General features: G+C 59.3%; 1 protein-coding gene across 1 annotated transcript; it reads right to left on the bottom strand.

Moving 5' to 3' along the window:
• Window positions 1–3012: 3012 nt before the first annotated feature.
• WNT4 (Wnt family member 4) lies at window positions 3013–27488 on the bottom strand. Its single transcript, XM_025856515.2, has 5 exons — window positions 27374–27488; window positions 13432–13667; window positions 4403–4534; window positions 4165–4307; window positions 3013–3480 (listed from the first exon to the last, which is right to left on the bottom strand). The coding sequence occupies exons 1-5, from the start codon at window positions 27448–27450 to the stop codon at window positions 3013–3015; spliced, it is 1056 nt and encodes a 351-aa protein (XP_025712300.1). The 5' UTR covers window positions 27451–27488.
• Window positions 27489–27494: the final 6 nt, after the last annotated feature.

The following is a 27494-nucleotide window of genomic DNA, read 5'->3' as shown; positions in this document are numbered from 1 at the left end:
GACTTCTAGCCACAGGCCTTGGATTCCTGTGTCCTTGGGCAGGAACTAAGTTCTTTTTGATTTGTTCCCTACCTTCTCAGTTGGCCCTCACTTCACCAGACCCTCCTCTGTCATTGTCTTTGTTCCTCCTCTGTATCAGCGCTCAGGAAGGGTTCTGAGGCCTTAGCTCAGGCCAGGGCTTAACTAGCTGATCATGGCTCAATGAAGTGCAGGTAGAGCCTCGTGTGTTAAAGGGGGATTCCAGACAGCATGCAGGTGACTCCTTCTCATGTGGCCATCAGACCAGTTACTCAGAAGGAAAGAGGGCCAGGAGGGTCCCCATATCTAGACTATGAACTGTTTATCTGCTTTTCCCATGTCCTTCCCCACGTCTCTCTCCTCCCTTTTCTGCAAACAAAGGCACTTTCACAATTGCAAGATAAAGAAATAATCATTTTATCGTGCATCAGACTATTTCATGGGGATGTCACAATGGCAAGGGGCCTAGTATAAAAATTAGAAGATGGGGTTGGGCAGCAGAGGGAGTAGCAGCATCCAGAGCTGGGGCTGATCCAGCCCTAGGCCTCAGAGGACATCACCTTTGTCTTATGGAGACTAGTGGAGAGGGTTTCGGGCAGGACTTGGATCCTCTGGCCAGCTTCCAGAGTGGGTGGGCTACATCAGGCAAGTGGTGGTTTCTCCTCTTTATTTGGGACAGTTTGGAGCTAGGTGTATCCAAGGAAGCTCCATTTTCCTGCGGCTGTGGGTCCCTTTGGCCTTTGGGGTGCTGGTGGTGGTGGCAGTAGGGCTGGGCAGAGCTTCCTAGAATCTAGTCTTACTTTACAGAGGTCATAACCTTGAGAACCGCAGGCTGGTCAGCTTTGAGAGAGCCCCCGGGCAGGTGGAAAGGTGAAGTCTGTGAACGGACTCAGACAGACCCTCTCACTTCTTCCTGGGGCAGTGTCCATAATACCAGCATCCATCCTGGATCTACCAGTCCCCTGGTTCTGGCGACAGGATTCGGGAATGGGGGAGAGTGGCTCTGTCCTGTCTCCAGAGGGGGAGGGTCTCCCCTGCTTCCTTTGTCTGGATCTGGCCTCTGCCAGTGAGGGATAGCATTTTCCCTGGCACTGAGCAGACAGCTGAACAGAGCCTGCCAGAGGAGCAGTGAGCCCAGCTGGGCCGCTGTGGGGACACTTAGTGGGCTTAGCTTTCATCCACATCAGAGCCTGCCCGCCCCAAGATTACCCCTCATTCCAGTGTGGCTGCAGCATCTCACTTGGTTTTGGCCTTCTTCTTGGATGGACATTGAGCAGGGAGCTTGGCTGGGGGCCAAGGGTGTTGACCCTCTCTCAGTGAGGGAGCCAACACCAGGAGGCACAAACCACAAGGCCTGGAGGAGAGTTTCTACAGGCCAGAGCCTGTATTCTCAATCTGGGACTCTGAATTCAGACATGGAATCCTGGAGCCAAGAGCTTGGGGTCTGAGAATCGCCAGTGGGGATCCCAAGCCCAAGACCTCAAACCAGGAGCCTGGAGCCCCATTAAGGGGGCAGCTTGGAGACTGGGCCTCCGGCAAGCTCCTCTGGTGGTTAGGAGCAGCAGCGGGGTCAGGCCACGTCTTGCTGTGTGCATGTCCTGCTCACAGAACTTTGGTCTGTGCTCCTGCCGGTTTGGTTCCGGCACAGGGCCAGGCCCGGGCTGCTGGTGCTTTCTCTGGGGGACTCTTCTTCAGTGTCCAGGGTACCTGGGGGCAGGGTGCCTCAGCTGCTGACACCTCACTTCGTCAGCCCTCCAGCTGTGCACCACTTACCTCAGAGCCTGTTGTGTGGTTTGGAACCCTGTGGCTGCTAGGCCCAGCCCGTAGTCTGTGGCTTCTGCTGCTTTCTGGCCCCTCTTCCTCCAGCTGGTGCCCCCTCCCTGAGGCTCAGACCCAAGGAGACCTGCAGTTCCTGGGCCTTGGGGTTAGGTGTCCCAGAGGAGCCTTGGTTGCAGGGCTCTTCCAGCTGTGCCTCTGCAGCCAGCTCGCTCTGGTACGCGGCTGAACACTGTCCCCTGTGCTGTAAGACGGGCACAAGCATGTCTGTCTGCGTGTGCCAGGAGTGTTGTGATCATCCCATGGGATGGCCCAGGGTAGGGCCCAGCACATACTATTTGCTCAGGAAATGTGGTTCACTGAGGAAAGTAATGGGTGGGGAAAGGCTTTTTCACTGGCCAGTGCCTCTGCGTGTGCGATTTCCATTCTTCATCTTACCGAGGAGCGGCACCGTGAGGAGACACACGTGGAGGTGTCCCTGCCAAGGCCTGGCTGGGGCCTCTGATCCAGGATGACAGCTGGTGCTCCTGCCTGGGAGGGACCAGGGAAGGGTGGCTTCCCCTCTTTGATGGGGAGGCTGGGGGGGGGGGGGGGGGCCCGGGGGGGGGACCGGAGCCTTCTCTGGCTCTTGTCTCACCTGCTCTTCCTGCCTGGAAGGTCCCACAGAGACTGAACCTCCAGCTGCTCATGGGGGGCCGAAGCGAACCCTTTGCCCTTGAGCTGGTGCCTGCCCATTCCCTTGTCCGGGGTACTCAAGAGACAAGGCTACTAGGCTGAAGCTGCCAGGGGTTGGGTGTGTATGTGTAGGGGGGCAAGTTCATCAAGATGGCGCCGGTTTCCCCCTGCCTTAGGGCCACGTCCTTCCCTAGATGGCAGGGTCAGGGGGCACGTGGCGAACACTCCTTGTTACCCTGCTCAAGTCTGCAAGTAGAAAAACAGGGCTAACACCCACGTGGTCGGCAGCGGCCGCATGTGGACAGCCAGAGGCACGAGCAAGGTCCCTTTGGTCAGTGGCAGCCACGAAGGCCCAGGCTTCGGAGAGGCCCTGGCTGGTGCCCTTGGGGCCGCCCGCCTGGTTTCAGCAATAAATAACATGAGGACCCAAAAACCAAACCAAAACAAAAAATACAACCAGTATCTTTTGGGGTAGGTGCGGGGGGCTGTTTAAATTACCGGCCTTCGGCGGGCCGCAGGGTGGTCACCGGCGGGCCGCCACGGTCACCGGCACGTGTGTAGCTCCACCAGCCGCTGGCACTGGCGGCACTTGACAAAGCAGCACCAGTGGAACTTGCAGCTGCAGCGCTCGGCCAGCTCCACCTGCGCTGTGTGGAAGCCGCGGCCACAGCACAGCAGCTCGCAGCCGTCGATGGCCTTGGACGTCTTGTTGCACGTGCGGCCCCGCGTGCCCAGCACGCCGCTGCGCATGTCCTGCTCACAGAAGTCCGGGCTGGGCTCTAAATACACCAGGTCCTCGTCTGTGTGCGGCTTGAACTGTGCGTTGCGCGGCACCAGCGCCCTGGAGGAGCCCACGCGGCGCGGCTCCACCTCCGTGGCGCCGTCGAACTTCTCCTTCAGTGCGTGGCCCACCTGGCGGAAGGGCGGCACGGCTCGCCAGCACGTCTTTACCTCACAGGAGCCCGACACCCCGTGGCACTTGCACTCCACCCGCATGTGTGTCAGGATAGCCTGCAGGGGGGCGGGGAGGGGAGAGGGCCCATCAGGAGACGGCGGGGGGGGGGGCGCTGAGGAGGGGCCGCTGGTGGTGGTGGGGCAGCTGGCGGGGCCGGGGATGGGGGGAACGCCACAGAATTGGAGCAAGGTTGACTGTCCTGCATCTTCTGTGTTAAGCACCTGCTGTATACCGGGGTGGGCCAGTAAGCTGTGTTGGGGACCGTTGAAGACACTGTCCCTGTGTTTGGGGCACTTGGTGTTGATGGAGGAGAAGCATTTCGGAGGGTAGTGTTATATGAGACAGGGAATGATGAGTGGCAGGATGGGGGAGAACACGGCTGCGCTGAATCTGCGGAGGAACCGTGAGGAGGGTGGAGAAGGCACGTGATCTGTGTGCTGACAGCAGGTTCGCATCCTAGCTCTGCTACTTAGGAAGGGTGTGTGTGTGTACATAGACTCGTGGGTGGGCGTGTCGGGGGCACACACTGCTCCGTGACACCCGCTCACCCGGCTGCTTCCCCGCCTGCCACCCCCTAAGCCGGCTGGCGCCCCCCCCCCCCCCGGGAGTGCTGGTGCTGCTGGGATCCTGAACGAGTGTTCCCGTGGGGCGCCCGGTCAGGGCGGGGAGAGTGTGCTGGGGGCCCTGCTGAGCCCGCCCCTGCCCTGGCAGTGATGGTGGCAGGGGACGTGCCACACTACCTTCCTGCCGGCCTCGTTGTTGTGGAGGTTCATGAGGGCGCGGCTGGACGAGGCCCCCTTGCTTCTCTCCCGCACGTCCACGAAGGACTGGGAGAAGGCCACGCCGTAGGCGATGTTGTCCGAGCATCCGGACCACTGGAAGCCTGTGGGGGATGGGGGGGCACCGTGGCCGCTGTGAGTGAGGGCAGGGCCCAGGCCCCCGGCCGCCACTCACGCCCTCCCCTCGTCCCACACTCACCCTGCGGGCTGACCCCGTGCACCGTCCGGTCACAGCCACACTTCTCCAGCTCCCCACTGCTGCATGCCCGCGTCACCGCAAAGGCCACACCTGCTGAAGAGATGGCGTACACGAAGGCCGCCTCCCGAGTCCCTGTGGGAGGCAGAGGGAGGGCAGGGCTGGGTCCCAGTGCTCTGCCCCGCACCCTCCTTTGTCGCGGGGGCTGGTACAGGGGAGCCCCATGAGGCAGGCTCTGGGGGGCCAGGAGGTGCCCCGAGCCGCCGCCCTTGTCCTGCCCAGGCCAACCACTGGGGGCGCTTGCCGCACCCCAGCGCTGCTTCCGCCTGCGAGCCTGCCCGTGGGCTCCTCCCTGCAGCGTCCATGAGGTAAGTGCCACCGTATCTCCATTTTACAGACAGATTAGTCACCTCGCGGCTCACACAACATGTGGTTGAGCAGGCACGCAGTCCAGCTTCAGTGCTCTTACCTAGGGGGGGACACTGTTCTCACAAGCTCTCCGGGACATGAGCCCTGTTCACGGCAGCGTCCAGGAGACAAGACAGGCTCGACAGGTGGACTTACAAGGCTCCAGAGCGATGGCGTAGCAGAGCCGTGGCCGCCAGCCCCGCTCTGGCTTCCTCTAAAATCTCTGTTCTTTTTGTACCCACCCCCCAGCTGGCCCCTGGCGCCCTGAGGGGGCGCCCCCTGCACTATCGTCCCGGCCCAGCCCTTTCTGCTGAGGCCATGTTGCTTCCTGACACCTTCGGGAGGGTCCATCGTCATAGCGACAGCCCCTACTGTCCACCATGACCAGTAGTGCTGGGAGCCTGTGCTCTGCTGCCGAGAGCCTTGTTTGTGTCCACTTCATAGACGGTGAAGTGCAGGTGTGCAGAGGGGAGGTGATTTGGTCCCAGGCACCCAGCAAGGAAGTGATAACACCAGGACTCAAACACAGGTCCGTCCGGCTCTGCTGCTTGTTCTTCCACCCCATGACTTCTTAGCGGTTCTGTTTTGGTGCCTGCCCTCCTTCTCTGCCTGAATGGGTGTTTTTATCCTCCTAGGAACTGTGCCTCGGGGTGTAGCTGCTATGGAGCCTCTTTCTGGGGCTGTGGGTGGTGGTGGGTGTGTGTGTGTGTGCATGTATGTGTGTGTGTGTATACTGCATGTGTGCGTGGCTGGCTGGGTGTGTGACCAGACAGGCCCTGCTCCTCTTCTAGGCCCTGTGAGGGCCTCTGTGTGCCCGTGACTGTCCTTCTGTCTCTCGCTGGAGTGTCTGTGTCCACAGGAGTGGAGGGGGCAGGTTTTGGCCCCGTGGTTGGCAGTTACCACTGTGACACCCAGGCCTGTGCTCTTGGCTGCCCCTGGGAGCAGTTGCCGTGGTCAGATGGAAACAATGACCTCCTCTGTGCCCGTGTCTGTGGACAGGCAGCAGAAGCCGAGCCCTGGGGTGGGGGGCAGCTCGGGCCCCAATGGCTCAGGATGCCCTGTTCTATGTTCAGCCCTTGAGCTGGGGCTGCGGCCCCCCACCCACTCTCCACGGTCCCCCACCCACTCTCCACGGCCCACCCTCTGCCCTGGCTTGGCCATTTTGGGCCAGCATCAGGGGGCTTGGCTGGAGCCACAGGGGCCTCGACAGCCTGAGATGGAACCCTCTCCAAGTTAATCGAGGTTAATAGCAGGATCATGTTGGTTGGTTTTGTGCTGTGGCCGCCCAAAGAGGGACGACTTTAGTTTCTGGTATTTCTGGTATTTCCAGGCCTGAACCAGCATAAATCTTTGCCCCAAAGACTAAGGGGGAAGGGCAGGCAGGAGATAGGGACTGGAAGGGTGGCCCCAGCTCTTGGCCAAGTGTGGTCCTTACTTCCATTTCTCCGGGCTTTCAGGTAGCCCCTGGTCCTCCCGATCCCTGGGCTCATCTCCTTCCCTGAGCGCTGGTAGCCCCGGTGTCCAGGGCTCCCTGTGAGTTTGCTCAGAGAGACCTCTGCCTCATTCTCCAGACCAACGTCCATCTACTGGGACTCCAGGTGCCCCTTGCCCTGGTCTCAGGAACAGGACACTACGGTTTTCTCTGCTTGGGAGGGGGCCCGAAGGAAGAGATTCTGGAAGGAAAATATTAATAGCAAAGAGCAAGGCTTAGAGAGAGCTCACTCTGTGCTGGGCACTGCCTAAGCACTTTACATCATTTATAATACTCTTCACACCAACCCTATGGATCACACCAACCCTATGGAGTAGAGACTTAATCCTCATTTTACAGATGAGGAAACTGAAGCACCGAGGGGTGAAGCAACTGGACCAACGGTACCCAGCCAAGAAGTCGTGGAACCAGTATTTGAACTCAGGCAGCTTTCACCCTTGACATTGTCCTCCTCACGGAGCATGGAGGCCCCAGGAATACACATGCAGTGGATCTCTTCCTCCCTCCTGTGTGTGAAGCCAAGAAGGGCTTTCTCAGGCCTACCCTAAATCTCACGTGCTGTACGCCAAGTCCGGGCCCTTTTGTGGGCTCCTCCCTGGGGGATGCTGAGCAGTTGGCCTGGGCTCAGCACAGGAGGCCCCAGAATGGCCTGGAGAATGTGGCCACACCACCATGCCCCTAAGGCCCACGGCAGTGGCTGTCAGCCTTTTCCAAGTGGCTCTGGGTCCCAGCCCTTTGACTCCAGGGCCATGGCTCCCCCCTGGCTCCTCCCTTCTGCCTGGGTGCCCAGGCTGGAGCCTCGCTTACGAGGGGGGCACCTGGCAGAGACAGAAGGGGACAGCGGTGCGTCTGCAAGTGTAGCAGAGGGAGGCCCCGCGTGTCATGGAAGAGAGCTGCTCCCTGGTCGGGGGTTTGCCTGTCGCAGCTGCAGCAGGGAGAAAGACCTGGCTCTGTGCTCTTGGGACACCGGAGCCGGGGGTAAGGCAGAGCTCTCTAAGGTAACCAGCAGCGGCCCTGCCACCGCCTGCCTCTTCCATAGAGCCCTTTGCCGCATCCCACAGCCAGCTCCTTTCCCCCTCCCCTGGCTCCAGTGTCTGTCCTCCGGGTCCCACCTCAAGGCCATTTTTCCAAAGTGTGAAGGTGGCCCGGGGCTGGGAATTCAGAGTTGTCCTGTGGACCCAGTAGTAGCTACCCTTTCTGAGGGCCTACTAAGTGCCAGCGCCTTCCCACAAGCTATCCACTGCTCATGACAACTCAGCACCCAGCCCTCTCGGGCTCTGCTCTGTGGAGGAAGGAGTGAGGCTCCGTGGCCTGTCCGGGGTCCCTCAGTTGGTCAGCAGCTAAGTGGGAACAGGAACTGAAGCCTGTCTGACTCAAGGCCTGTAACCTTCTGAGCACATCATGTGCGACATCTCTCCCAGGTGTTGGAAGGAAGGGAATTTGAGCGGGAAGAAGTCGGGAGGAAAAGCTGTGGACGCAGAGTTGGGCTGGAAAAGAAGCCACGGGCATGGTGATGCCCTGGGCACCAGACAGATATCCCGGTGGAAGGGCCATTCAAGCATAACTCACGGGTTTCCAAAGCAGACCCAGCGGGAGTCCTAGCAGATGGCACAGGACAGGCACTCGTCTCTGAGAAAGACATTGTGCCCGTCCTCTCCTTTTCCATGCTCCCAGCCTGCCTTCCCAGTTTCCTTTGTTCTCTTAGCCGCAAAAGCTCACCTTTTCTTGAAACCACCTCCAGGAAGTCTCTTTGGATTTAAGAGGGAAGGAGTCAATTAAGACTCTTACTAGTGGGGGGACCGTTCTCTCTGAGCCTCATGGTCCCCACTCTAACAAGGGCAAGAGAGTGCTGCCCAGGCAGGCCAGACCCCACGCTTCTCCCACACCTCCTGCCCACCATCTTGGGCTCCCAGGACTGCTGGCACACTCGCTGGCCTGCCTGCCCTGGGACCAGAATCAGGTGGCAGGTCTTATCTCCTAAGGGTCTTGCGTGTTTGTCTGGCCTCTGCAGCCAGACTGGAAGCTCCCGGGGCCAGGCTGAGCCCGTACTTCTCCTTTGTCACCCAGTGCCCAGCGCAGGGCTGTGCACAGAGCAGCCCTCAGAAACAGGGGTGAGTATCGGGAAAGAGCCTGGATGCTCAGCCAGCAGGCCTGAGATCTACTTCTCGCTCTGCTGGTGTGTGATTTCAGTTTTCTTGTCCACAGAAGGGGGCTAATAGTACTGACCTCAAGAGGTGGCTATGGGAATCTAATGAGGTAAAATATAGAACATGCTTCGTCTAGTCCCTGGCACATAATGGGCACTGGAGACGTGTTTTGTGATTATTGTCGTGATTAATGACATTTTATTTGTTTGCTAACAGATGGCATAGGGTGCTGACACTCTGAGGACCAGGTAGTTGACTGCATGTTTGCCTTTGGGCTGAAGGCTTCCTTGGGGCAGAGAAATGCCTTGCTTGCTCCCTCACCAAATATTTATCGATCACCTGCTGGGAGCCAGGCCTGATGCTACACACCAGGGATACTGAGGTGAATTTGTCCTCTAGGTCCTCTAGGTCCTCTAGGTGACAGAATGTCTCTGGGAACCCCCCCCAGCCCACCAGGAACTAACCCGGACCCCAAAAGGCTGGCCTGGAGGTCACCCAGAAGGAAGGCCTGAGCTCACCCTCATGGGGCCCACTATGATGCCAGTATTGAGGGTCAAGGAGAGAGCAGAGGTTTTGGTAGGTCACAGCCTAGGACTGAAAAGCCTTCACGTCTTAAATCCAGTCTGACGTTACAGTCAGTAAGGCGTCTAGGTGACGTCAGACACGCAGCGGGTGGGAAGGCAGGCCTGGGTTTGAATCCTCACTCTGCGTTGGCCAGTGCACCCCATCACCTCCCAACCATGGCAGCCAGAGGCTGGAGGGTCTCAGGGCTCATCGAATCCCCTCTCTCAGGACAGGCCTCGGTCAAGGTCACAGAATGAGATGTGAAGAGGTGGGCAGAGGCTCCGCATTGCCCACAGATGGAGGGGAGAGGGGAGGAGTTTGCACCGCCTTTCTCGCCGCTCCCTGTCATGCTCAGGCCAGCCCGCTCTGGGAGCCCAGTATGTCCTGCTCATGGTGACCTTGAAACTTTGCCAGGCTCTATAGGGCTTCACACTCCCATCCTCAAATTCTTTTTATTCAGTCAACATGTATTTATCAGTTACCTACTATGTGTAGGTGCTGCTCTAGACTCTGGGACAAAGCAGTGACTAAAGCGTACAACGACATCCCACATCTGGTCCTTAACCCCTGCTCAGCCAAGAACTGCCACCTGCCCCCATTCCTGGCTGCCCCAAATTTCTGCCAGATTTTCAGCCGAGAGCACACGGTTCGGCCCTCAGTCATACACTGTCCTCATTGGTGACCATTAGCTCACGTCCAGCTCTCCCCAGTAGGCCAGGAGCAGGGTGACCTCTGCTGCTGGGGGTGGTGGGGTGCAGGGCTGGAGGCTGGGAGACCTCAGGCAATGTCAGCCTGGGGGGCCCTGGGGAGTCAACGAGCCCTTCAGAGGCACCATCTCTGCCTGGCGGCCAGGAAGTGGGTCCTGGGATTGTCCCCAGTTTACGGGGAGGACGCTGAGGCTAGGAAGGGGGATGGACCTTGTCTGAGATCTCAGAGCCAGGAGTTGGCAGGTCCTGGAGCTGGGTGGGTGTGTCACCACCCTCTGCTTGCTGAACCTCCTTTCTCGGTGGTAAAGTGGGGGGACATCACCACACATTCGGTTGTCGTGAGGGTGATCTGATGCCAGACAGCACACACGGGGCCGTCAACAAATGGGGTTTCTTTTCTTCTCCAAGGATGGCCCGACTCCTGGGCCTCCTCCATGTCTGAGGCCATGACCCCAGCCAGGCAGCTCATAAATATGGGCACCAAACCAGGCTCACCCTTGCCATCACCCTAAAAGCTGGTGGCCTCGCTAAAGGCCGGCCCAGCCTCGCTGCTGCTCTTGTGGCTGTCCCCAGTGACAGCAGCCGGTGAGAAGGGCTCTTCTTGGGTCAGGGTGGGCCCTAAGTGCTGCCACACACCGTGTCACACAGTGACACCACTCTCCCAAGGTCGCACCTGCCCATGCCCCCCCACAGCCGCCTCCTCAGCCCTGGAACTTCCCAGAGCAGCACCTGATGATGTCCAAGTCCCTCTTGCTCAGTGGAGACAAATGACGACTTTTCCAAGAGGACTTTCGCTAGGGAAGAACACGAGAAATGCAAGAGTGAGGAGATGGATGAGCGGGAAGAGCTCAGACCTCTCCTCCGGACACGCCTGATGTCTGCCTGGTGGGCGCGCGCCTTGACTTGGCCCCGCGGGGGCTGGACGCTCCACCAAACCACGCGGACTTTAGTCCTGAGCAGGTTTCAGCCAAGCCTGGTAGGATTTTCAGAGTTTTCTCAAACTTGCTGAGCCAGGGGTGGGCCCTTCCTTGGTTCCTGGGGCACACACCAGTGAGGAAGGCACTTCCCCACGGGGCTCCCCACTGGCTTCGGGCCAGCAGTGACCCCATGCCTCCCCTTCTTTGCCCCTTGAGTCCTTGCCCCGACTTGCTGCCCCTGGATGACGTCCACTGACTGTCTCCTCCATGCCAGGCTCTGCCATGTGCTAGGAAACAGGTAAACGAGACACCTTGCCATGGAAGGGTTCAAGGCTTAGGGATGGGAGAGCGGGGTAAGGGGACAGGCATTACAGTTTAGTCTAAAAGATGTAATGAGGGGTGCTTGGATGACTTAGTCGGTTAAGCGTCCGACTCTAGATTTCAGCTCAGGTCATGATTTCAGGGTCGTGAGATGGAGCCCCACGTCGGGCTCCATACTAGGTGTGGAGTCTGCTTGAGATTCTCGCTCTCCCTTTGCCTCTGCTCCTCCCCGCCACCCCGCACATCTGCGTGCCCTCTTGCCCTCTCTCTCAAAAACTAAAAACAAACGGTGTAATGAAAGCTGTGTGAACACAAATGGTTTAGACGTGTGTGTGTTTGTGTGTATTAAGGGGGGAGGGAGAGAGAGAGAAATTGATAAGGCAGATGGGTTAACATGTAAACAGTTGGTGAATCTAGGTGAAGAGTACTATGGGAATTCCTCATGGCAAAAACCAAGCTCATACATACAGAGAACAGACCGGGGGTTGCCAAAGGTGGGGGGGGGGGGGGGGGGGCGAGAGGGCTGGGGGGGGTCAAGAGGTACAAACTTCCAGTTACAAAACAAGTTGGTCATGAGGACGTCATGTACAGCATGATGACTGTGGTTAATAACCCCATGTTGCCTATGTGAAAGCTGCTAAGAGAGGAGATCTTAAAAATTCTCATCACAAGAAAAAAAAATGTGCAACTGTGTGGTGATCATTTTGTAATATATACAAGTGTGGAGTCCTTATGTTGTAGGCTTGAAATGAATATAATGTTGTATGTCAATTATACCTCAATAAAAAAAGTAAATCTCTCACCTAGAGGTGAAACAAATTTTTTTGTAACTTTCCTGTAAGTTTGAAATTATATCAAAACCAAGAAAACCCCAGCATGAGCAAAGAGCGTCAGAGCCCAGAGGAAAAAGCAACCGCCCGCTTGTAGGAGCTGCGAAGATGCTGCAGGAGGGAAGCGCTGAGCTGGCAGAGAAAGGGGTGAATGCTTGGGGTGGAGGCAACAGCACATGCAAAGGCACGGGGGCTGTGACAGGGCCTGGCACATGGAGCCGCCTTTGCCCCTGAAACTCCAGACACCTATCGAATATGAGGGCCTTCCCGTGCTTAGTCTGCAGTTTGAGCCTAGTATTTGGGCCTCATCAGACAGTGGCCCCAGGGCCCTGGCAGTGGCACCATCGTCCCGGGGAGATCCTCCATTACCTGGCTACTCGCTGGATCTCTGCTGCTTCCCTGGAGCAGCAGTATTCAGTAATGCCAAGCATGATGGTGCCTTTTTGGCCTCTGCCAGCTCCCCGGAGAATTGCTTCCAAATTTCGATCACAGTTGGTTTCCAACAACATCTAAACGGTTTGCCACAAGCCCAGCAGCCCTGGCTGTCCAGGACCACAGGTGCCAAGACAAAGGTTGGCCCAGGCAATGCCCTCCCGCTGCCTCACGAGTCAAAGGGCCCTGTCGACGGTTAGTAGCTCCGGAGTGTCAGTTTCAGGCTCAGGAAGTAGAAAAAGAGGCAGCTGGTTTACAGCACTTCCTCGAGGGCAGCAGCTTGACCCAGTGACCTCTCGAGGAGCCTTCCAGTTGCAGGGAACGTTCTCTCTGCCCTGCCCACCTTCCTCTGGCTTAATGCCTTCTCATATTTCTCACTCAGCGGAGGGCCTAACTTCTCAGGAAAGCTCTCTCTGAGCATCCAGCCCTGGCCAGGGGAGGAGTCTACCCGCGTGTTCCCAAGGCTCCCATGTGACCCCGCATCACGGCATTTTCTCATTATGGGTAAGAGCAGGACCCTGGAGCTGGGTTGCATGGGCTCAAGCCCCGGCTCTGCCACTTGCTGGTTCTGTGACCTCGGGCAAGTACTCAGCCTCCAGGTGCCCCAGTTTCTTCATTGGCAACGTGGAAACCTCTCTCCAGGGCCAGAGGAGTCAGCATTTACTTAAAACAGGGTCTGGTCCCTAGTTTGGACTATTGGTGTAGAAGCTCCTGCCCCTCCTGGGCTTGACTTTACTGCTCCCGGGAAGACAGAGGAGGGGTGCTGCTCTTGCGTGGTCTCAGAGCTGGGCATGGTGAGACTGTCCACATGGCTTGTCAGAGGTACAGAACGAGGTGGGCTCACCCAGGAGGCCGAGAGTTAAGGTCAAAGCAGCATGGGGCTGGGAGTCTGGAGCTCCAGGTTCACCCTCTGAGGAGCTCTGGGCCAATCCATCCTTTCCCCTGCCTGAGCCTTGGTTTCTTCCTCAGTAGAATGGGGATGGCAGCTTGGGGACCAAAGCCCTACGGACTAGAGAGTGCTGCACCCGCAAGGAACAGCACTCGTCTGCTGGCCCTCCCACCCCACCTGCAGCCTTATGCCCTGGCTCCAGCCGCGTGCTGGTTTAGCTTGCTCAATGGCAGATGGCTCTGGCTACTCACGAGCACATGACCCCCCTGCCAGGGAGATGCCCCCCACCCCCACCCCCCACCCCTCCTGCGAGCCCCTCCCTCACCTTGTGTCACCACCTTGCCGAAGACAGGCAGGGAGTCGAGCGTGGAGCAGTTCCAGCGCCGGTTCCGGAACTGGTACTGGCACTCCTCAATGGCGAGCTGAGCGCCGCGGCGCACCGAGTCCATCACCTCCAGGTTCCGCTTGCACATCTGCACCTGCCTCTGGATCAGGCCCTTGAGCTTCTCGCACGTCTCCTCCTCTGAGATGCTCCCCACCGAGGACAGCTTGGCCAGGTACCTGGGGAGAAGGCGGTGGCGTGGAATGCGGTGCAGCGCTCCTTCCTCCTCTTCCCACTGCCAGGACCTGGCTGTGCCCAGCCCAGGTCTCCAAGGGACCGATTGATCCCCCTGATGGGTCCCGGCGGTGACTTCTCTCTGGATCTGGTGACAGGCCCCCGTGCCTGGCTCTTGGGATCAGAGGGGGAAGTGCTGTCTTGCATAAGAAAGCCTCTGCTTCCGTCAAAGCAGGCCAGGCACTGGGAGGGACAGTGACAGAGCCCCCACGGGACCCCGGCGTGGTCCCCGGGCTCTGACCCTGTCAGGTCTCTCTCCCTGGGAGGCCGGGACCACTCCCCTGGTGTCTCTCTGTCCCCGCCCCCAGGCAAGGACCCCAGGAACCTAAGCCCATCCCAAGCCACAGCCAGCCACATCCCTGGGTACCAGATGGAGGCCAGCATCAGGGCGGCAGCCGGGAGACTCGGTCAGCACATGGAAGGGGGCAGGGGAGGAAGGCTTCAAAAACAGTGTGCCGTGCTCCTCCCTCGGCCCCTGGAATTTTTACAGCCTAAGGATGGGACAGCAATGCTGTTCCACCTCATGGGGTAGCAAGCTGGGTAATTTACATCCGAGGGTTCTGGGACCAGGCCTGTAGGGAGCGGGGGCTCTAAAGCGTCCATTTCAGGGGAGGACGGGAGAGAGCATGACTGTTCATTGAACACCCACTACGTGCCGTGCACAGTGGCAGTCACTGCCGCATCCTTGCCCCCAATCTATGAGGTGGTAATTATGATGCCCGTTTTATGGATTCCAACATGAAGGCTAAGAGGGTGACAGGGCCAAAGTGACACATACAGCAAGTGCCAGAGCTGAGCTGCAAACCCCTTCAAGCAGGGTGGGCCTTCCTCCTGCCTGTTCTCCTCCATGGTGGGTTGAGGGGCCCGGGCAGGCTCTGCTGCATCTGAGGACAGACACTGTGTGATCTGGGCCAGGAGGTAAGGGAGCTGGAAGCAAGCTGCAAGAATGCTCAACAGGATGGGAGCAGAGCTGGGGAAAGGCCCTGGTCAGGAAGAAGTGATCCCTCTCAAGGGAAAGAGCTATGCATTAGCTGAACACCTACTAAGTGCCGGGTATGTCTCAGGTGAAATGATCAGCTCAGGGTCACCTGGATGTAAGGGCAGATGTAGACTGAAGCCCCGGTCCAATAACCCCGCGACTCTGTTCTAACCACTGGCCCTCAGCCTGTCCCCACCCCTCTCCACTAGCATCCTTGGCCAGAGAGAGCAAGCTGCCCCTGACTTTATGGTGAACCAGCCTCCCTGCACACCACCCCCTTCACCAGGGGCTTGGCCAGCAACCCTGGTCTGGGATGGCAGGAGCTTCCTGGAGCAGGGGGGTGAAGATGCTGTTGCATCCTATAAGGGAAGCTGCATGAATTTCTTGTCCAAAGAGGGGGTCAAAGGGGAAGGCCACCACCCTCCAGGACTCAGTTTTCTTATCTGCAATGTGGGGAGGTTACCACTGGTTCTGGCTAAGTCAAGGAACTGCCGTCAGAGCAAAAGGGGTCCTGTGTGTGAAAGATGGTCTGACCAGGAGTCTGAGGCAGTGGGGCAGGAACTGGCCATTTGTTTGCCGAATGAAGTGAATGCATGGAGAGCAAAGAGAGAAGTACATAGAAAGCCCCACTAAAATACGGGACATTTTAATGACGATGGTAATAAGCATAGCTCACTTTGATGGAACTTAGGACCAGGCTAAGCACTTTACTTACATTATTGCATTTATCCCCTCAGCAAGCCAATGGACTCCCCATTTTATAGATGAGGAAACTGAGGCACAGATAGGTTAAGTAGCTTGCCTTGTGCACCAGGTCATCCAGCTGGTAAGAGGTGGAGCCAGGACTTGAATCTGGTTTTGCCTGACTTCAAAGCCTGTGCCAGATCCAACGTTGTTTTAAGCAGCTCAAGGACTAGACCTGACCCCAGTGGGCAGAAACTGCTGGGAGCCGGGTCTGCTCAACCTAAGGATGCTGGTCAAGGGGCAGCCGATGGGCTGCCTTCTGGTTGCCGAGGTTTCCTCCCCCGGAGGTGTCTGAGCAGCAGGTGGATTCTGTTTGTCAGGCACGTGGATTGGACCAGAGGGATGGTTCTCAAATCTGGCTGTGCATCGAAACATTTGTGGGGTTTGCTCAAAGCGCAGGTACCTGGGCCTCCCTCTAGGCAGGGCTGGGTGGGCATCTGGGCTTTTCGCACATTCCCAGGAGCAGCTGGGAAGCCAGGCTGGCCCTGGACAGCACTTCAGGGGAAGCTCTTGGCTAACCACCGGTGATGCCTCCTTCTACACCCGAGGGAGATCTGATTCTGGGACCCACGTTCCTCCTCATGGCTGCATCAGTACCCCCAGCCCCGGTTGTGAGGCCTGAGTCTAGCTTTCTTTATCTAGAGGTGGAGACCATAGATCCTATCCCAGAGTGCTGCTGTGATAAATTAAGGTAATTTGATGTGGCTGGTGCAGCCGGCTCTCAGCTGGGCACGTTGCAGGTGTGACCCTGAGGAACCCCCCTTCCCTGGCAGCACAGGTAAGTAGGAGGTGGGTGGTCTTGGGCTGAGGCAGTCCAACCTTCCCGTCCTCTCCCCACGTTCCTTGCCTCCTGGGGGACCTCCCTGTCTTCTCTATCAGGTCCTGCCTAGGGGATGCACAGACACTGGTAGGGTTGGGGCAGAAGCCTGAGCCTCCCAGAGGGGAGAAGGGTGGGAGGATGATTGAAGGGCAGGGGGGTTGCATCTGGGAGGGAAGGGGGCAGACTTGGCTCCTCAGCCCTGTCTGGGTGCTCCCCTTGCCTGGGCCAGCTGAGGAAACGGGGTCCCCTATGGAGCTAGTCCCACCTGGTGCTCTTGGCCTGCAGGGGGCGCCAAGAGCCCAGCGACTGGCCAGGGGCCAGGTCCATACTTGGGAGGCCGTGAGTTGAGGGGACAAGGAGTTGGGCCTCAAGTCGGATCCTTTCTTGCTCAGACCCAGGCTTGGCCTCTTGGATAAGGGTGGGGGCCCCTATTCCCTGAATGACATGGGGGCACAGAACTGGCCTGTCCCCATCTCAGCCCCTGGTCCTTCTGCGACCTGCCAAGGGGCCAGGTCAGGCTATACAGGCTCCTGGCTCCTGGTGAAGGCAGGTGTTCAAGGGCAGGGGTTCTCTGGGCAGGGGAAGCAGGCTGGGGAGGCCTGGCTGAGCCAACAGCCCACAGTGTGACCTTGGGCAAGTCCCTGCCGACTCAGAGCCTGTTCTCCTCGTGGGGACAATAAACTGGCAGGTCTGTGCGGCCTTTCCCTCTGTCCGAGTGGTAGTCCTCCTTCTACAAACCAGGAGGGGGGTGTCCAGGCCTCAAAGGCCTCAGGGGGCCCCAGCCAGGCTGATAGACGGAGCCCCTACCGTTGAACGAGAAATGAAGTAGACCAGAGGAGCTGCCCACCTCTGTCTCCTAGGTCCAGACTCAGTGAGGGGAGGCAGCCTGAAATAACAGTAGTGGGGCTTTAGGGGTGAGCTGTGGGCTGCCATGGCCGTGAGTCACTGGGACAGCTTCCAGGAAGAAGCTGAGAACCCTCTTCCGCCGAGGAGCGTGCCTGCCCCCACGGCTGGCACGGGTGCCACCCCCCGGCCCCTGCCTTCATCTGGCTCCACAGCTGTCCCCTTCCATGCTGCAGGAGGCACAGCTTCAGCCCACCCTGTTCTCCCAGATCCCAGGGTCTGGCCCGGGAAGGGCTGGCTGCTGCAGCGGGACATGCAGCTGGGAATGGGGTGGAGAGAGGTGGAACCCGGGGCCCTTGCCTGTGCTGCCTGCCTGTTCGGGTATCTGGTCTGGGGGCCTGGCCTCATTTTACAGAGGAGCGAACTGAGGCCCAGAGAGGTGGAGTGCCTCGTCCAAAGTCTCACAGCCAGCAAGTGACTGGGAGCTCTGTCTCCCCTGTACCCTGGTTGTGGGTCTGCCCAGCCTGATGGCTGTGGGGGCTGACACTACCTTCAGTGTCAAGTCCAGCCATGGTCTCCTCGGGGCCTGGCACAGGGGGAGGCCCACAAAAGGTTTTCGGTCAATGCCTGCAGCGTGATGGGGGGCTCTGTCCCCCATATTGCCTCCTGGCAGAGTCCTCAGGGTAGGGAAGAGGGGGGCTGAGGGAGTACCACGGGGGCTGCCTCTGCCTACCAGCCTGCGCAGGGTGTAGAGATGGTCAGGGGTCAGGCCCACCTGGTCCTGGGGGCCTCAGGATCCCTTTCCTGCACCCTAAGGTGGCTCAGCCTTTTCCCTAGAGCCACGTGTGCCACTCGATGACCCTGGAGCTGGGCCGGGCTCGAATGTCGGCTGCATAAGCCATTTCTGGGGAGACAGAGAGCCTCCCGGGCGTGATCAGTGTTGGCCGTCGCAGGGCCGGGCTGGCCAGGCCTGTGGAGGGCCTTGACCATCTCTGCTTCTTCTCTAGTTCTGGTCGCCTTGCCCCAATTTGGGCTTCTTCCTGCCACTGCCGAGTACAGGCTTAGCAATTTGCCACCTGCTGCCCCAGCCACCCAGGACTCTAGCCACAGCCCTGCCATCGATCAGGTTACCCCAGCAGGCCGGGCGGCCCCGGCTGCCGCTGCCAGCCAGCTCGTGCCCCCATCTTCTCAACCGGGGGCTGCAGGTCCTGCAGGCTCCTCCCAGGAGGCCCTCCCCGCCGGCCCGTGCCGCAGCCTGCAAGGCTGGAGGGCCCTGGCCCTGCCAGGGAGATCAGATCCTCTCGGCCACCTGCTGTTTTCATTAGAAACTAAAATTAGCTGGGCTTGTCCCAAGCTTTTCCAGGTTTGCTTGCTTTTTAAAAAAAATATACAAATTCCTAGAGGAAAATCCGCACCTCTCCGGCTCCTCTCCGGCTCTTACTCTGAGCGTCCAGAGGAGAGGGGACGGGAAATAGCTGGAGCGTTTGGGAGGCCAAGCAGATCAGTGTCGTGGGTCCTGGCCCCGCGGGTGTCCAGGTGGGGGCTGGGACGCCAGCGTAGGCCTCTCTGCCCCCTCCCTCTGGCCTCCCTGCCTGCCCGGGCCACATTTAGAGCCTCCTCAGGAGTGGCAGTGCCTGGGACACCCGGGAGGAAGGAGGCCAAGCAGGCTGGAGGAGGAGCCGGAAGGAGCCGTAGTGCCTGCCCACCAGCGAGCCGCCTGGGGAGATAGGCCCGGCGAAGGCATGCGCGCCACAGACCCCACCCAGGACCGCGTTCTCCCCGGCGGTGGCCAGTGCCTGCTTCCCCAGGGTGTCACCACACCCTCAACACTTCTCGGGCCTTTGGATGCTTCTGCACCCACGGTCTCCGAATCCTGCTGCCCACTCCCCGATGCGGCCCCATCCCAGAGACCTATCCTTCCGCACGGCCCACAGGGTGGTGAACTGTGCAAGAGAGATGGCAGACTGGGTCAGAATCCCGGCTCTGTGTTCCCGGAGGCAAGTTAGTGAGCATCTCTGAGCCTCAGGGTCTTCATCTGTAGAATGGGGAGAATAATTGGTCTCGCTCACCTCAGGAGGCTTAAGTGGATTAAATGTTCACACAATAGACACTGCTCCCCTGTTGGCAACCTTCTCATGTTATATTATCATGATGGCTGTCATTAAGATGTTTACCTTCATCTTCATCTTCATCACCACCACCGCCTCGAAGCCCCTTCCCAGGCCCTTGAGCCGGGCACCCTGCCGGACCGCAGACCAGTCCTGCTCATTGGCCTTCTTTGGCTCGGCTCCCTCAGCTCTTGTAGACCTGGGTTCACCAGCCTGAGGGAAGGACACACTCCCACTGGGATCAGTGGGTCACTTCAGCCTCCACCCCAACTGCAGAGCTTGGACGGAATCTCCAGATGGAGCCCGCGGAACTAGACGGCGTGTGCCAGCGACTCGGGCCCATCGGACGGACTCTCCAGGGACCAGGAGTCCGAGAGGTGGGACGGGGGATGGGGTGCTGTTCGGGGATCAGAGGCTGGTGTGCCCAGGGGCTTGGAAGCCCTTTGTGGGACGAGATTGACTGGACGGGAGGGACCTTACGTCTCCCGTCCTCTTCAGACAGCAGTCACATGCTTGAATACATCCTTGTTGCCGCCGTGCAGGCTTGGCCAGGAGGGTGGCATCCCCTCCATGTTACGGATGAGGTTCCGGGAGGCATGTGTTCAAGGCCACGTAGCCAGTCAGGTTGTTCTGGCTCCTGAGCCTGGGCTGGCGGATCAGACTCTGGGGATGGCCCCGGGTACCCAGGGTCTGACGGTTTGGCAGTGACCATGATTTGAGGAAGGTGGCTTCATTCTTCCATTGCTGAGTCCTGCTGCAGTCCCAGGGTGTCCCTGGACCACCACAAAGGCGTCCTCATGCTCTCAGGAGCGAATGGTCCTCCGGAGGGAGGTGTCTCTGGCTGTGGGGCTGCCTGGACGGCACGTGGGCCTGTGGTCTCAGCAGCTTCTGTGGCCGTGGAAGGAGTGGCTGCCAAGGCCCGAGGCCCCCGGAGGGGCAGCCGGGGAGGAGGGGCCGGCCTCGGAGACACCGTGGTTGTGGGGTGTGTGGGGGCAGCCTCCCCTCCACCTTCTCCCCAGCCCTGGCAGAACTCCGGAGTCCTCGATCCTCAGCTCAGGTCCCAAGGACCTTTCCTCAGTTCAGAGGAATGACAGCCTTTTCTGGAGCCCAAGCCCCCACTCCTGTAGCTCAGGGTACTATTCCCCCTTCTCCCTGTCTCCCAGGATCCCTAGCTTCCTTTCTCCCCATCCTCAGAAGCCTCAGCAACCCCATTTTAAAAATCTTTTTGCTTCCAGTTTCCATTACTTCCCGTACCCCGGTGCCCCAGTTCCTTACATGTCATTCCCGTGGGCTCCATGCCCCCCCCCACTTCCTTTGTGGGACCCCCTCTCCCATCTCATAGTATGTGTTTCTGGGGAGCAGGTGGTTGACTCAGGGCCAGGAAGTAGCCACTCAGACCTGAGCCTGGAGGGCCCCCGAGCTGCGCTGGAACGTAAGACCTTTCCTTCTCCCTGTGGGGCAGGTGTGATGGTGGGGGTGAGTGGGTGTCAAATTTAGGGCACTTCCTGACCTTGCCTTGCCCCCTCATTTGACAGTGGAGAGCTTCTCCCTTGCAAAGACCCACCCAGCTCTTGTCCCCAGAGCCACTGAACCGTTGAACTGTCCTCCCTAGCTCGGCTGAGGGAGCCCGGGGTCGGGAGCCGGGAGGGGCGGCTAACACCCTGGCTGAGCTGTCCAGGGCGGCTGCTGGCTTCCTGGACTGGGGCTCATGCTCTCGTGGCTCCAGGTTTCTAGGGAGTTCCTTGGCTTTGGTGGATTCCTTCTGAAGGCCCCGTTCTGGGAGAGCCTGTGGTCAAACCCTCACCCCTATCCCAATGAGGCAGCTAGGACAACTTTGGTTCCTTCCTTGCTCCATTGCTCCTAACCTCCTACAGAGGATGCCTGGCGAGGGTGTGGGGCTGCAGGGAAAGTTCGGGGAGGATAGTCAGGAGACCTGGGCTGGAGTTCCCAGCTCTAACACGAATGTGCTGTGTGACCCCATGTGCCTAGCACAGTGCCTGGTGGGGTGGGTCTCCACAGGTGAGCATTTGACAGGGTTGAATGGGGCTTTACCAGGCATGCCCCTGCTTAGAGTTTCAATGTCACTGGAAGGGGTTGAACGGATAATCTCCGAGGACCCTCTGAACTCTGATGGCTGTGACTTGGTCCTCTGTGCCTCGGGTGCCAGGACTCCTGGGCCTCCCTCACGCAAGACGGGTACCCTGGTGTCGCCGGCCCTCGGGGAAGAGTCCCTGGAACCCATCCCTGCCATGATAGGTCCTGTGTGCGAACAGAGGGAGAAAGAGGGTCCGAAAGGACCATCCAGGGGTAACCGCAGGAAGAGGCCCCTGGAATTTCACTGGAAATTTCCCGCTGCTTCTAATGGGCCTTTCCAAAGTTCCTTTGTGAGCTGTGAGCAGCTGGCTGTTGGGAGGCTCCTTCCCGCTCTGAACCACATCCCTCCCCCCTTCCTACCCACCTTCCTCCCCTCTCTGCTCAGACCAGGTCCCCTCCGCGGCGGCGGGGTTCATGACTTGGTCAGGGGAACTTTTAGAACATAGTTTGGTTTCAAGATTGCCAGGAGATGGGGGAGGTGGAGAGGGGTTTGGATGGGGAAAGGGGGAGCCGGTGGGGTCACGGCAGGGAGCGAGCCTTCTCCTGGGTTTGGCTGAATCACAGAAGACGCAGTTTGGGCCTCAGAGATAAAAGCTGGCAACTCATGTGGACATCTGGACCGCAACCGTGGGGTCCCGGCTTCGCCTTCCAGCTGAGCTTGCTGAGCAAATGGGCGGTAGCCCCGCCGAGCTCCTCTGCAGTGGGGGTGACCCGAGCGGCCAATGGTGGGCAGCTGTCACCCCCTTCCGTGGCTCCCCGGCTAACCCTGTGCCCCGTTGGCTAAGGCCAAGCCCTTCTTCCCAGAGGGAGGAACAAGAAAAGAGGCTTGGCGTAAATGCTCAGCTTTGCAAATGCACCCACAGGGCCCGAGTTGGGCGAGTTTCAACAGGTTTGGGGAACACGGTCTTGTCAGATGCTTGCTGAGTTGCTCAGTTGCTAATCCAGGGCTGAGGGAAGACAGTCAAGCCATAGCAGACAGCTGGGTGGTTACCTCCGCTTGAGTAAACCCCTCGGGCAGAGCCTGGTCTCGGGGCCCTGCTGTGGAGGGTGAGGGGGAGAAAGAGCTTAGCCAGGCCCCTGGGGGTGCGCCCTGGCAGGGGAGCCGGGGGTCTCCACAGCAGCAGCCCGTCCCGACACCCACTTTGGCCCCTCTTAGCATCACCTGAGACTTAGGGCAGTAGAATAGAGCTTTCCTTCTTCCCGAGGTCTCTAAGATAGGGCACGCTTTGACAAAAACTTAAAACCCTCTGGAGTGAACAAGCCCTTCCTTCCTTTCTGCGTCAGATACTGACTGAGCACCTACGACCTGTCAGACCCGTGCCAGCAACTGGGAGATGTTGAGAGCCGTCTGTGCCACAGCCTTGGCCTTCAGGTGTTTACAACCTTGTGGAAGTACGAGCCACACTACTGGACCATAGTTATATATAATACAAAACAGTGCTATAGGCAGGGGATAAACACTAGGAGATCGGGACATGTGGGAGCAAGTCAAGCTCAAGTCCTGCTTCTGATTTGCAGAATGGCCTTGGGGAGGTCACTGCACCTCTGGGTCTCTGAAGTGGGGCTGCCAAGAATACAGACTCCTTCTTTCAAAAGTGGGAAGGGAGAGGTTATGTGGTTCTAATAGGGTCATGGGTGGAAAAGTGCTTTGTGAACCACTGACTCTCAACGAGGGGTGATCTTTCCCCACAAGGGACATTTGGCTATGTCTAGAGCACCTGGGTGTGCTCCTGGCATCTAACAGGTAGAGGCCAGGGGTGCTGCTGAATGTTCTGCAATGCACAGGACGCCCAAAATATCAACGGAGCCATTTAGGAGATTCTGGTGTAAACTATAAAGGGCTACGGACGTGTTAGTGATTGATCCCAATGCCCAGAGCCAGGGGAGGAGCTCCAAGGAGTGGGGTTTACTATTTAGAAGAGAGGGAGGGATCCTTTGTAGCTGGGGGCTGGGGGACACTTCCTGGGGGAGATGGGCCACACCTTTACCTGTGGGGCCAGGCACTGCACATCTGGGCTGGCTCTGCCCACACCTGGCCCAGCGAGTTGCACCCGGAGCTCCAGGCCTCACTCGGCCCATGGTCAAGAGATTCACTCCCTCCACCCCCCTTGCTGGGCACGTAGGCACGCGGGAATTTGGACCGGAGATGCACACCTGCACGGAGTCAGATCCAGCGAGGGTGAGATGCCGCCGCCCCCAGCCGCCCTGAAGGGCGCTCCCAGACACAACTCTCTGGCCACCAGGATATCCTGGGCTGGATCCCTGGCTGTGTGAGGCTCGGGTGGGGCCCCGGTTGAAGAGCAGGGAGGTGACCTGTGTAAGAGTACAGGATCCCCACAGAGCGGTTTGGGGTACACAGGGTTTGGGAGCAGTGGCCTGAAGGCCTGTTCTCTCTGTCATCCTTATAAACAAGGACACGACTCCCCCATTGCAGTGACAGTGATCCTCAGCTTCCAGTGGCAGCGATGGCTGCCATTTCCATCGGTGTGCCTGGCATGGTGCTCAGCATGCTCTTCTCATGGGCTCACGCTTGCCTCACAACTGCCCAGAGGTGGGCGCCACTTACACAGAAGAGGACCCTGAGGCTCAGAGAAGTTAAGGAACCTGCCCATGGTCACTCAGCCGGTCAATGGCAGACCTGGGATGGAACTGCGGGCTGTCTTGGAGATGCGGTTCTTAGGCACTCTGCTGGACTAGCTCTGAGCGCAGAACAGGCTCCTCACCCTCATCCAGGGGGCCTCTGCTGGGACCCCTGCTCAGCACACCACTGCCTTCCTTCAGGAAATCCACGAGCATGGAAACTGAGCTCATCTATTCCCTGACTCTCCTTGGTACTTCCATTTGGAGTCCAGAGCAACGTGCTGAGGGCTGGAGCCCGGGGGGCAGGAGAGGCTCATCCAGAGACGGCCGGCCTGAGGGGCAGAGCGGAGACTGGAACCCCGGCCTCTTAACTCCCAGCACAACCCGTGTTGGAGGGAACGCTCTCAAGGCCATTTCTGAGCCCATCTGTGGCAGAGCCGGGCCTTCCACTGATGGATTGTTTTTATCCCTCCGTCGATGGTGGGGGCTGCCACAAGCTGTCAGCTCGCCCGGGGTGCCAGACACAAGTCTCATCAACAGCTTCCAGCTTCTCTGGGCTTGCCCAGGCCTCGGGCTGTGGAGCCTTCCCAGCTCCAGCCTCCGTCCTGCCCAACAGCTGCACGCGGCGGGACACCTGGCCTCCCCGCCAGGCCACCCGCCCTTCTGAGACAACAGACAGCCCCGTCTCCTGCAACCGGCCGGCCAGCCGACCCTGACCCTGGCCAGAAGCCTAACTGCAGGTACTGGGATGGGAACGGACACCCAGGCCTGGCCCTTCTGAGAACACTGCCCTCCATCCTCTTGGGGCCAGAAGTCCACGTGACTCACACGGGAAAAGATTGTGCCAGCCACCATGCCTGGGTGGACATCTGCCTGCCCAGAGCTTTTCCTTCTAGAGGCAGCTGTTGGGTCAGGTGCCCCCGCCATTTACTAGCTAGGTGACTTTGGGCAATGACCTCTGTGATCCCCCATCTTCCCATCTGTGGAATGGGATTCAGATGTTGTCAGGATTTAGAGAGAACAGCGGGAGCTCTCATAATGCTTACTATTACTGTCCTGATTCTGCCACCTTCAGGCCAAGTCCCCTCTGTGACTGCCCCCGCTCACACCGAACCCTCCCTCTGATGGCAGGAGCACACCGTCCCACCCATCCGTGGTTTTGCTTTTATTCTGTCTTTCCGGACCCCAAGGTCCTTGGTGGCCAGGCTGTGACGCTTAGTTCCCTCCGGGCTGGCTCAGTCCCTGTCCCAGGGATGGAGGTTGCTAAAAACAAGGCAAATGATCCGGTCTTGGAATGTGCCCAGAGATTGCTTCTCCATCGCTGCCTCTCTGGTTTGGTAGGGGTCCCAGGAAGCCCCTATTCTTCCCGTCTTGGGCCGCGCTGAGACCCTTGGCTCGGAGCCCGGGGTGGAGCAGGAGTGAGCTGGGTCATCCAGAGATCTGCTTCGTGGCAACCTGAACCATCACTACTGCAGAGAACAGGTTTGCCAACCTCTCTTCTCCCTCCGGGCCACCCCTCCTCACCCCGCCCCCCTCGACGCAAGCACATGAACTGAGCTGTTGGAATTCCCCAAGGCTTGCGTGACCCAGACCCAAAGCTGGGGCTGCCTCCCCGGCTGGGTTTTCGGGCTTAGACGTGGCTGAGGGTGGGTGGTGATACCACCTGGGCCACACCTGCTCAACTTGGGGACGGCTTCAGGGAAGGGCGTATGTCACTGCCCGGGAATCAGCACCTGGGTTCAGTTCTCTGCTCTGAGTTTGGGCCAGTAGCTTCCCCTCCTGGGGCCTCAGTTTCCTCATCTGTAAAAGGAGCTCAAACACCAGATGCCCTTGAAGGACGTTTCACTATGGATGTCGCTCTCTTCCCTGAAGACCTGGGTCGGACTCTGGAACTGCCACTTCTTTCTCTGCCTTTTTGTAGCCCATGGCACTGGGTGGGTCACACCTCGTCCTTGTTTTTCCTGACACTCACACCTACTTTGGAGACCCTGGCTCTGAACTCCTGCTTTCAAGGTTCAGCTCCAGGGACCCCAGGCCCCCCTGGATCCAAAGCAGCTCCCCTCCTCAGCTCGGTGACCTTGTCCTCGCTCAGGAGGATGGCTTGTGGGGGTCGTGGGAGGGGGTGGTGGTGCCCTGATTTCTGCACACTTTGCCACTGCCCCTGAAGTGTTAATCAAATTAAGGCTCCAAGAAAAACAAAAGCTCTGCAGCCACTTCGGGCTGCCTTGGAGTCGCTCACTCTCCCAACAGCTGGGAGAATTCCACATCACCTCGGTCCCCCAAGCCCTGGGTGGCTCTGACCCCAACGAACACACTCCTTCCAGCCTGCAGGGCCCTGGGTGGCCGCAATGACCTCATAGCAACAGCCATTGGACACTCGGGGCAATTTCATGGGAGATATTTGTTCTTTCGTCTTGATGCAGAGAGAATTTTTTCCTCTCCCGCTGTCTCCATGGAAACCCCAGCTACACTGTTGGCTATCCCCCTTCCCACCTCGTGCTTTTCAGATCAATATTGGAGCTTGGCTCCCCACTGGCTGCCCACAGTGGTTGGGGCAGAGCTCTGGGCAAAAGGGATTGGGTCCAGGGTTAAGCCTGGGGCCTGGGGAACCGTCCCTGACGGGGGGATGAAGAAGGACTCTAGAGTCTTCTTGTTTCCCTGTTCATCCCCTCACCAAATCTCATCCCTTTAGAATCCCCCTCCCTCCACCTAAGACTCCCCCCCCCTCAGTGAACCTTCTGTCCCTTCCCAGGGAGTCCTCTGAGCCAGGCCCTGCAAAGGAGAAGCAGACAGGTCACACCAGTGGTCACCACCCCTCTCTCCTTAGGTGAGACACAGGGAGGTGGTGGACTGTTGTCCTCTTCAAGGGCTGGAAGGAGTTTCTTCCCGCCCCAGGGAGAACAAGGCCGGCCAGTGCCGGGCCGCGGGCTCTCCGAGGCCCGGTGTCTTGGTCCCTTCCCTCCTTCTATCCTTGGCTCCCGCCCCCCAAGCAGAAACAGGTCCCTGCACGCCTCCAGCCCAGCCCCGCAGCGAGGCGCAGCGAGGCGCGGGGAGCTCGCTCCTGGACTTCTCCGGATTAACCTGCTATTAGGACCCAGAGTCCTTCCCCGTAATGGGCTTCCTCCGCGACCTGTCAGCCGAGCCTGGGCTGCGCCCCGAGCCGCGCACCCCACCCCGGCCGCCGCCCCGCGCTCGCACCCCTTGCACTCTCGGGCGCCCCAGGCCGCCTATGGGTGCGGACGCCGCCGCCACCCCTGACGCCTCTGGGCTGGGAGCCGCACCCGGACAAGAGGGGTGCCCAGAGGGAGGCCCGGGCCGTTGGCGGCGGCAGCGGAGAGGGCGAGCGAGCCTCGCGCCCCGCGGCCGAGACACCTGCCGGGCGCCCCCGCGCCCGCTGCCCCGCGCCGCCTGGCACCGGCCGCTGCCCCCGGGGCCTGCCCCGCCCCGCCCCGCCCGGCCCCGCCGGGTCCCGGCCCGACTTACAGCCAGTTGCTCGCGGCGGCCGAGAAGACAGCGAAGACCAGGAGGCGCAGCGAACGCAGGCACGAGCGGGGACTCATGGTGCCGCCGCGGGCGCCCGGCCCCGGGCAGCGGCTGCGGCCGC

The sequence above is a fragment of the Callorhinus ursinus genome, unplaced genomic scaffold, assembly GCF_003265705.2.
Source record: "Callorhinus ursinus isolate GAN/ISIS: 27379988/994484 unplaced genomic scaffold, GSC_fseal_2.0 scaffold18, whole genome shotgun sequence".
Lineage (NCBI taxonomy): Eukaryota > Metazoa > Chordata > Mammalia > Carnivora > Otariidae > Callorhinus > Callorhinus ursinus.
This window is presented reverse-complemented; position numbering and strand designations above follow the sequence as displayed.

Bases quoted from the DNA above. Each gene is read 5' to 3' on its own strand.
- WNT4 (XM_025856515.2), bottom strand. From the start codon at position 27,450: ATGAGTCCCCGCTCGTGCCTGCGTTCGCTGCGCCTCCTGGTCTTCGCT. The intron at 4,535-13,431 runs GTGAGGGAGGGG...TGCCTCCCACAG, and splicing joins CGGCAAGGTGGTGACACAAG to GGACTCGGGAGGCGGCCTTC. The intron at 4,308-4,402 runs GTGAGTGTGGGA...CATCCCCCACAG, and splicing joins GCACGGGGTCAGCCCGCAGG to GCTTCCAGTGGTCCGGATGC.